The following is a 10,394-nucleotide window of genomic DNA, read 5'->3' as shown; positions in this document are numbered from 1 at the left end:
TGGTCACCACATTGCCTTTCCCTTCACCCAAATCAATACTGTGTCTACCTATCAAGCAATATTCCCTCCCATCCCTGGTAACCAAGAAAGAAAGCTTCCTTCCATGATATATATATGTATTTTAACTACTTTGCTTCTTCCAAATAAGAATCACTTATTCTTATTCTTATCACCACCACCCCCAAGCTCTCTCCGAAGCCAAGGTAACACCAGAGATAGATCTGAGTTTGAATCTGGGTTCTGCTGTTTCCTAGCTCTGTGATTCTGTGTGACCCAGCCTTTCCGAGGCTTGATTTCCTTCTCCCCCCCCCTTTCCTCAACTTACCCTGGGCTTGAGGGTTAAATATCTGGGGAAAGGTGTACCCCTGCCTAGACAGATGTAGAGATATTTAGTGGGCAGGTGGTGGGTGCTATACGCTGGGATGGGGAGGGGAGAGGAGGTAGAGAAACACGCACCCCGCCCTCCCCGCAGGCATCCTGCCTCTGTGGCTCTGCCCCCTGCATCCTGTGTAGCTGCTGTCCGGCCAGCCGCAACTCCACCGTGAGCCGCCTCCTCTTCACTGCCTTCCTCTTCCTGGGCGTGCTGGTGTGCATCATCATGCTAAGCCCGGGTGTAGAGAGTCAGCTCTATAAGGTAAGTGGGGTGAGTGGGGAGGGGAAGCCATCTGCGGGGCCTGCCTCTAGTGAGGGGGCTCAGCTGCTCTAGGCCAGAGGCCTGGGCTAGGGGGTCACAGCTAATCAAAAAGAGGTGGGCATGGGCATCAGAGTTAATTGGTCTAATAATGTGTTTAGTGCTTCTGTTCCACCTCCTAGTTTGTTGTGTGGTGCTTGGGGTCTTAAAAGCTTGCAAGTGGTCATCCAAGGCACAATAATTGGTCTCTATTCACCTGAAACAATAGAAGGAGAGTCAGGAATAGGAGGAGGAAATGGAATGTGTGGCTAACTGCCTCCATGAACAACTGCCTCCAAACCAGAAGAACTGGATGGTGCCTGGCTACCTTAATGAACAATTTGATCAAAGATTCTGTAGAAGAATTCTGATCAAAAGGGGGGAAATTCAGAACAGAATTTCAAATTTTCATGGACTTTGGACCTTCTAGAACCCTGAAGCTATTGCCCTAGATCATCTTTAAACCTTAAACCAAAAATATCCCCTGATGTCATCTTAAAACTGAACAAAAATTTAGCTTAACTAGTAAAAAATGTCTGCCCTGAGCATTATACTCTATGAAGAACCATCTCTATGGGACACATTGACAGTAGCAACTCAGAGGATTAGATAGGAATTGTAGGAGGCAGTGAGGTGATGTTAATGAGGGAGGAGCAGCTCAGCAGAGGAGGGTGGGAGTGGCTGCACAACGGAAGAATGTGATCAACGTCACCGAATTGTCCATGTGGAGACTGTGAAAGGGGTCTGTGTTTTGCTGTGTATATTCTCAACAACAACAAAATAAATAAAATGTAAAGAAAATAAGAGAAGAGGTGGATAGGAGTGTTGGGGGGCACCCATGTGCCAAATCCGAGATTGGTGATGGGGTGTTTTTTATGTGGGGAGGAGATTTGAACCTCACATGGGGATTCTTATTTCTCATAAACCATGGTCCCTTGGAAAATCTTAGCAATTGCTACAGCCCCCAGACACTGGCTGTGGGCTGCTCTTCCTCCATTTAATGGTCAAGCCCTGTCAGGACCCCCAACTCTTCCCTTCATCTCAGTGTGTCGTAGCCTGCCATAGACCCAGGGGACATTTAGGCCAGTGTGTGTAAAGGTCTGGACCGCCTGGGGAGTTTGTTGGGGTGGCAGATTCTAACAAACTGTAACCGGTTTCAGCGGAGTTGACTGATTCATGGCAGCCCTGTGTGTGTCAGGGTAGGACTGTGCTCCGTGAGGTTCTCAGTGGTTGGTTTTTTTGGAAGCAGATCACTACGCCTTTCTTCTGAGGTGCCTCAGGGTAGACTCGAACTGCCAACCTTTCAGTTACCATTAATGCAGCGAGTGCATTGACGCTTGACCACCCCACCATTAATGCAGCAAGTGCATTGACATTTCACCACCCAACCATCAAGGCAGGGAGTGCATTAATGTTTGACCACCCAGGGACTCCAGACCCCACCTTAGAAGTTCGGATTCTGTAGGCTAGGGGCTTCAGGATCTCACTTTTCCCCCAGCACCTCAGGGGCTTCTGAGGTAAGCAATGGGAGAGAAGGTTCTGAGAAATCCTGGTTCAGACAGTGCAGTGCATTTTTGAGGTTTGGGGATGACAGCAGGGAAATATATGGCTGTAACCAGCCTGTCTGTCTCTGCGGGCAAGCACCCTCCTGCAGCCTCAGCCAAGGAGTGGGGTGGGGCTTGAGGGAACGGAGGTAGAGGGAGCATTAGAGATGGAGCAGGCCCCCCACAGCCCACCTTGGCGGAGTGGTGCTCTGGTCACAGAGGGAGCCATGAGGGTTCTGTGTGGGGTGGGGCCTTCAGGCTGTTCCCTCTGTCTCCACAGCTGCCGTGGGTGTGTGAGGAGGGGGCCAAGAACCTCGTCGTCCTGCAGGGCCACATTGACTGTGGCTCCTTGCTCGGGCACCGTGCTGTCTATCGCATGTGCTTCGCCACAGCTGCCTTCTTCTTCTTCTTCACCCTGCTCATGATCTGTGTGCGCAGCAGCCGGGACCCTCGGGCTGCCATCCAGAACGGGTGAGAGAAGGACCCCTACCTGCAGCTGGGGACTCTTCCCCATGGGTTTCCCCACCTGTGTCTGCCTCCAGGGACCCACAGACTCTACCCTCAGACTCAGAAGCCACCAAAGCCAGGAGGGTGCAGCACAGGGGTCATCTCACTCAGTTATTCTCATTTTTCAGATGAGGAGAATAAAGTTCAGAAAGGGCAGCAACTCGCTTAATGCCACACAGCACTTTAGTGCCATACTTGGGGGTAGAGTGCCTGCTCTGGCCATCCTTCTACCCCATGGGGTTGGTTCTAGGACTGGGATGGCTCTTCTGTGCCCATCAGTCAGAAAGTCCTGCTTCATTTCTTCTGGGATAAATTCTTTGAGGGTGGGGGTCCAGGGGTATAGGCCAGGCCTGACGTCCAGTTCCCCTTCCTCAGCTCAGTTCTCATCTCATTCTTTCCCCTGCTCCCATTGTAGGTTTTGGTTCTTTAAGTTCCTGGTCCTCGTGGGCATCACTGTGGGTGCCTTCTACATCCCTGACGGCTCCTTCTCCAACAGTAGGTGGACTTGAGGGGCAAGGAGGTGGGGCTCCAGGCAGAGGAGCATGGATGGGGGCTGCCCTGGGACATCAGGGGATATTTTTGCTTTAAGCACTAGTAGGCTCCGCTGCTTGGCCATATGGCCTTTGGGCACCTTGGGGTGGACGGAGGACCCACTCACCCTGACCACACCCTGCCATGGTGTGCATGGCTGTAGGCTTCTTGAAGGCAGGGCCTTTGTTGCTTTTCATGACAGAGACGACCACTGAATGAATAAATGTGTGTGAGGGAGGGAGACCACAGGGCGTGCGCCTGCTGTAGGAAGCCTGGGGAGCCTTGGGGGTCCCAGGCCTGCTCCAAGTTGCTGCCCCCTTCATGGCAGACCTCCTCACCTCACCCCCCTCTCCCCACCCCAGTCTGGTTCTACTTCGGTGTGGTCGGCTCCTTCCTCTTCATCCTCATCCAGCTGGTGCTGCTCATCGACTTTGCCCACTCCTGGAACCAGCAGTGGCTGTGCAAGGCTGAGGAGTGTGACTCTCGCGCCTGGTATGCAGGTCAGTGCCACTTGCATGGCCCCCTCATGGGGAGGATTCGAACTCAGGGCCAGAGTGGGGCTACCTGAGGGACGGGGGTGGGATGGAAGTTAAATGCAAACCTGTAGGGGGTAGGAGCAGCTCCTGCCTTTGGGGAGTTGTTGCACTAAGTGTCTGAGGAAATGGAAGGGAGAGGCTGGGTGGGGAGAGGAGGGAGCTGGCCTCCAGGGGATCAGAGGAAGACTGGCCTGGCAAGACCTGGAGGCATTATCTAGTCCAGTGGTCCCTGCAGCAGGAGTGACTAAGGCCCTTTTAGTGGTCTCCAAGGTCCCTGGGTGGTGTAAATTGTTCTCTGCTAATTGAAAGGTTGGCAGTTCAAACTCACCCACTGGCGATCTACTTGTGTAAAGATTAATCCAAGAAAATCCTAAGGCACATGGGGTCGCCATGAGTCAGAACTGATGGCCGTAGGAACTGGGGGAAGGAGCAAGTTGTACTCAGACCAAACTTCAAATGATACTTGGTTATAGAAATCCCAGTGACAAAAAAAAAAAAAAAAAACAAACTCACTGCCGTCAAGTTGGACCCGACTCATAGTGACCACTCCTTGGGTTTCTGAGGTGATATCACTACGGAAGTAGATTGCCCAACCTTCCTTCCGAGGTGTGGCTGGTGAGTTTGAACGGCCAGCCTTCTGGTTAGCAGTCAGATGCTGTAAGCTCTACGCCACCAGAGCTCCCTTTGTTGTTGTTAGGTGCTGTCAGTCAGTTTCAATTCATAGTGACCCCATATGACAGATGAGGGCTGCCCCGTAGGGCTTTCCAGGCTATCTTCTACAGGAGCAGATCACCATGTGTTTCTCCTGTGGAGCCTCTAGGTGGGGGGTTCAAACCTCTAGCCTTTCAGTTAGCTGCCAAGCGCTTAACTGTTGCACCACCAGGGCTCATCTAGTTTCATTTTAGTAAGATTCTTGTTTTTGTTGCATTTATTTTATGGGTGCCTTACTTGTTGCAAGTAAATCATTTTAGTTCAGGAGTTACTTGGAGGGGGCAGAAATCACAGAGGTGCTGGTGAATGACTGAAGGTTATCAAACACTGATGTCAGTCCTCGGGTGAGGTCCTGAGGCCCGGAGAGGGGGCAAGGTTGCCTCCTGCCTCCTGACCTGCCTCTCACTGCCCCTCCCGCCCAGGCCTCTTCTTCTTCACCCTCCTTTTCTACACGCTGTCCATCGCGGCTGTGACGCTGCTCTTCATCTACTACACCCACCCTGGCACCTGCCACGAGGGTAAGGTCTTCATTAGCCTCAACCTCACCTTCTGTGTCTGCGTCTCCATCATCTCTGTCCTGCCCAAGATCCAGGTGAGCCTGCCTTTCCCTGCCCAGTGGGTGGGGCCTTCTCTAGGAATCTTGGAGGCCTGGTCAGGGGCTCTTAGTCATGGAGGCTTCCAAGGCAGCTTCCCTGGGTTAGAGTCTAGGCTCTTACATCTGTATGCTGGTTGTCTTTGGGAAAGTGTCTTAACCTCTCTGTGTCTCTCTCTTCTCAGATATAAAATGGGGATAGTATGTACCATCTGCAGTTAGTCTCAGGATTGAGACCATATTTGTGAAGCACTTAGAACAGTGCTTGGCTCATAGATATAAATGAGACATTAGCTATTGTTATATTACTATTACTATTACTATTTTGTGGGAATCAGGAGAACTTGAGTGACTTGAGTAGTGGTGTGGATGGCACAATCCCATGGTCCTCAGTCCCATCCTAGGCTCCTGAAGTTACCATCTTTTGTTCAGAAAGCCTGTGAGTCCAGTGGCACTTCACAGTTTGGAATCTCAGCTCACCAGGAGTTTCCAAGATAGCTTAGGGAATCTTTGGGTCTTCTGAGTAGAAAGGTTGGAGGCTGCCCTTCTGTTGCATTTCCCAGTGGGAAAATTGAAGCCTAAAGAGGGGGTTGCCCCTGTGTCAGGTCACACACCAAGTTGTGTTGATTCAGCAAATACCTCTTGTGCACTTGCTGTGTCCCAGACACCATTCTAGCTGTTGGAGATGCAGCTGTGAGGAAGAGATGGAGAAATAATAATAAGAAGAATGGCTGACAGTTAGTGGCATCTATCATGTCATTAGGAGGTCTGGTGGCATAATGGTTAAGGCATTTGGCTGCTAACCAAAAGGTCAGTGGTTTGAACCCACCAGTTGCTCTGCAGAAGAAAGATGAGGCAGTCTGCTTCCATAAAGATTTACAGCTTTGGAAACCCAGTGGGGGTCGATATGAGTTGGAATCACCTTGATGGCAGAGAGTTTGGCTTTTGGTATTATGTCATTATGTTATTTAGTTCTTACACCACCATCATCCCTATGTTACACGTGAGGAAACAGAGGCTTAGAGACTTGTTGGAGGTCACTTGGCTAATAAGGAAGGGAAATGAGATTTAAACCCAGGCAGCCTGGTTCTAGAGCCTATGTTCTTAATCACAGAGTTTACAATTATATTTTTAAGTTTGTGTGTGGTGAGGAACAAGGATAGACAAGCAATGAGAGGGTATGACAAATAAGGCCATTTTGGACAGTAAGTGCTTATGGAAAATATAAATGAGTGTGGGGGGGTGGCACAGATGGGGACTGCTGTAGTTAGGGCTTTGGGGCCAGGTCTTGTTGGGAGTCCTATTTGAGCTGAGGCCTAAGTACTAAAGAGGGGCGGGTTGCCTGCTTGGAGAGATAGAGAAACATGGCAGGGAGAAGGCACAGTAAGTGCAAAGGCCCTGAGGTGGGAAAGGACTTGGTAGGTTCTAAGGAGAGCAGAGGCTGCTGTGACTGGAGTGTTGTCATCAGGGAGGAGTGTGACAGTGAATCAGGTGAAGGTGAAAGCAGGGGCAAGCAGTGGAGGCTTTTATTCATAGTGTGATGACATTCTGCCCTTGAAGGGTCTTCTGCAGGGGAGGAAGTGAGGGTAATTTGAGGAGTATTGGAAGAAAGAAGAAGAATTGGAACTCTACCTTTGGGTGGGCAAGATGGATATCCTGGTGGGTGTGTTTTTTCCCAGAGGGGTAGATGGTTGGCCCTAGGGTGGGTGAGAGTTCCAGAGGCCTCCCTGCTGGGTGTGAATGGACTGGGGTGTCCCTGAGCCTGGCAGGGGTCTTACCTGTGAACTTGGTCCTCTCCAGGATGCCCAGCCCAACTCAGGTCTGCTGCAGGCCTCTGTCATCACACTCTACACCATGTTTGTCACCTGGTCTGCCCTGTCCAATATCCCTGGTGAGTACTGGCCAGGGCTCAAGGAAACCTGGGCTTGTTCCTGCATGAGTAGCTGGGGAGAAGCTGGGGGCCCTCACAGGTGACAGAGATATCCAGAGTCAGCCCATTCTGAAATCCAATCCTTCAAGGAGGTGGGGGACTCCATATATTCCTGGACTTCTCTGTCATTTTGTCTGGTAAGCATTGAGTGTTGCTGGGATTGGCTGGTTGATTGTCTGTCTATCCATTTGGGTTGGCTTTCTGCTGTCCTCAGGGCTACCTGGCTACTCAGACCTGGCCAGTACAGGCTGAGGGTGACTGTGTTCCTATCCTTAGACCAGAAATGCAACCCCCATCTGCTGACCCATTTTGGCAACGAGACAAATCTAGCAGGCCCCGAGGGTTATGTGACACAGTGGTGGGATGCACCAAGCATCGTGGGGCTCATCATCTTCATCCTGTGTACCCTCTTCATCAGGTACGATGCAGTCTGGTTTCTTGGCAGTGGGGATGGGGGCAGGGATCATGATTGGGAGCCCAGATCCAGAGGGGAGTGGAGGGAGGAGCCTGGACATCAAGCTGGAAGGTGTCCTCAGCCCTCAGCATGTCCACTCTACAGACTGTGCTGGTGGGGAAACCAAGACCCTCAGAGAACACACTGGGAGTAGGCAGCAGAGGCAGAGCTGGGGCCAAGTGATCCCAGTTCAGAGTCAGGTACAGGCAGCTGTAGGGCCAGGGCAACAGCTTCATTGTGAAAGGTCACTGCTGTGTGATTTGGGGCAAGTGGCTTAAGGTCTCTGAGTTTTAGTTTCCTCCCTAGTAAAAGAGGGACAATAACCTCCACTGCCCAGGGTGGCTGTGACAACACATTCTCACCTTAGAGATGACAATCTCCTCCTTAAAATCACACAGCAACTCATTCTTAAAGGGACATCTTAGTGAGTACTCATTCGTATGGACTTGAGCCAGGCTGCCTGGGATTCATCCTGGCACTGTCACTTACGAGTTGTGTGATCTTTTATGAGTTGTTTGATCTTGAGCAAGTCACCTAACTTCTCTGTGTCTCAGTGTTCCTGTGTGTAAAATGGGGATAAAAATAGTAACTGCCTCATTGGGTTGTTGGAGGGTTATAGATGAGTTAATACATATAAAAAACTTCACAAGGAAAATGGTAAATAGTAACTGTCACGTAAGTATTTGCTATTATTTCAAGTAGTAGGTGCTACATAAGTGTTTCTGTTATTTCAAGGCACTGTGAACATTTGACAACAGGATGGTGTGAGTGCCTGATAAGAGTCATGGGGTTATAATATTAGGTATAATTTTTATTTACACTGAGTCTGGCAGACTTGTAGTTTGCCTCCCCATAGCCTGGCATTTCCCCAGCTGCCACTTTCTTAGTCTACCCTTTACTCTCCAAGAGAATCTTTGTCCTACACCTTCTTTCTCTATAATCATCCATCTCAGGCAGCACCTCTTTTCCTAAGAGCAGCACACCTACCTCTGGGCTCCTGGTCTAGAACATTTTGAGGCTTTCTCTTATTTATTTATTTATTTATATTGTGATTTGGGTGAAGATTTACAGAGCAAATTCACTTTCCATACAGCAGTTAACATACACTTTGTCTCATGACATTGACCACAATTTACCACAATGCAACAGCTCCCCTCCCACTTCCTTCTGATAATTACCTCTTCCCTGTGTCCATCCCTCCATGCCCTCCTGCCTCCTGAGCTGTGTCCTGGTACATAAGCAGCCCTTCTTTCTCCCATGATTGTTCTCTCCAAGGAGTGTATCTACCTCAGGTAAATGTTCAACTCATATGCCTGTCTTTTACGTGGCTGGAAGTCACAGGTGTGGGTTCAATTCCAGACTTGACGGGCAGCTATGGGCCACAGTCTCAGTGGTTCCATCAGGCTCTATCTGACCAGCAAACCTGGTCCCCCCCTTTTATTTCTCCAAATGATTTTGAATTTTGTCCACATTGTTCTCCCTCTCTATCCAGGATCTCCTACATAGATCCCCTTCCAAGTGGTTGACATTGGTAGCTGGGCACCATCTAGTTCTTCTGGTCTCATAGTCATATAGGCTGCAGGTTGGATGGTGTGTACCAGTCGCTAAGACTGATTGTATCCATGAATTTTTGGTTTTCTTCATTTTTCTTTGCTCTGGACGGGGAGAGACCCATCGTTGCATCTAGATGGCAGCTGTTTATTATTTTGTTTTGTATTAGCCTTTTTCAAACCATTTTCTCCAAGTCATGTCTATGCAGTTCACAAACTTTGTCACCTCATTTGATTCCTTTTTGAACCAGAAAGACCTATATTAACTCCATTTTACAGATGAGGAAACTGAGACTCAGAAAGGAGCAGCCATGAGCTGCTGTGTCCGAAGCCATGAGCATGCAGGGACTGTGGAGCTTGAGCATACTTGTCCTGATCTCCACTTCGCCTGCCCTCTGTATCCCCACCCCAGGTGCTCGAGCTGTGCTTCTTGATGCTCCCAGACTCACAATATGGCAACTGGGCAGCACTCTGGGGTGTCTGTTAGTTCTTGGCATAGTTCTTAAAACACAGGAAGCAGAGAAGTGTAAGTAGCTCCATGAGGTCAGGGCCCATTGATGGCTCCATCCCCTCCCAGCTCTAGATTGTGTACATCTGGCTTCATGTGCAGTACATGCCAGCAGATATTTGGCAATTGGATGGAAGGATGGTTCTGCTCACTTGGTAGGGGGGTCAGCTGAAGGGCTGATTTTTCCACTTGATGGGATGGGGTTGGAATCTCAGATCTCTCACCCTTAATATTAAATAGGACTTCAGATCTGTTCTTCCTGGTTTACTCATGGCCAACAAAGTGAAACTGGGATGGACCCAAATTTATAAAATAATAACTGGAAGGGGAAAAATTACGAGTTAATGCCCTGCTTGACACTTAATCTCCCTCTTAGAAAACAAGGGCAGCATGTGCATTGCATAGCAACCAAATCTCTTGACGAGCAGAGTCAGAAACAATGATGCCCCTCTCAAAGATCGTTGCTGACTGTACTGCTTTGAATGTGTGTTGCTCTCCACAGTCCTGGCAATAATCCAGTTTCTTTCATCAAGCTCCTGAGAGGACTCACTACTCTTCTTCCAAGTCTCCCATTCTAGGGCTTCGATTGGTAATGTTTCCTGTTCTGGCAATTGTTCTGCTTCATCCAAATTTTAAAACTTCAAGTTTGTTCTGATTTCATTTGACTGAAATTATTGGCCATGACTAAACTGATTTGAACTGATTTGGATCTCTGCTATTAAATACTATTAAAAACATTAAGACCTCATTATAGAAAAGCTATGATATACAATCATTATTACTGTTATTATCATTTTTTTTTTTTTAGGAGCTCTGGTAGCGTAGTGCCTAAAGCACTTGACTGCTAACCAGAAGGCTGGC

The 10,394-nt window shown here is 49.1% G+C and overlaps 1 protein-coding gene across 1 annotated transcript in view; it reads left to right on the top strand.

Annotated features, from left to right (window-relative positions):
• Positions 1-478: 478 nt before the first annotated feature.
• The window catches only part of SERINC2 (serine incorporator 2), a 12,766-nt gene continuing 2,850 nt past the window's right edge, over positions 479-10,394 (top strand). Inside the window, exons 1-7 of the mRNA XM_007954128.2 lie at positions 479-634; positions 2,495-2,685; positions 3,137-3,216; positions 3,615-3,752; positions 4,922-5,091; positions 6,892-6,982; positions 7,298-7,439. Coding sequence (XP_007952319.2) covers positions 599-634; positions 2,495-2,685; positions 3,137-3,216; positions 3,615-3,752; positions 4,922-5,091; positions 6,892-6,982; positions 7,298-7,439 — 848 coding nt within the window. The 5' untranslated portion in view covers positions 479-598. The remainder of the gene's footprint in view (positions 635-2,494; positions 2,686-3,136; positions 3,217-3,614; positions 3,753-4,921; positions 5,092-6,891; positions 6,983-7,297; positions 7,440-10,394) is intronic.

This window comes from Orycteropus afer, unplaced genomic scaffold (genome assembly GCF_000298275.1).
Source record: "Orycteropus afer afer isolate SDZICR_OR568_19922 unplaced genomic scaffold, OryAfe1.0 scaffold00433, whole genome shotgun sequence".
Classification (NCBI taxonomy): domain Eukaryota; kingdom Metazoa; phylum Chordata; class Mammalia; order Tubulidentata; family Orycteropodidae; genus Orycteropus; species Orycteropus afer.
The sequence above is the reverse complement of the archived record's forward strand: the minus strand, read 5'-3'. Positions and strand labels throughout refer to the sequence as shown.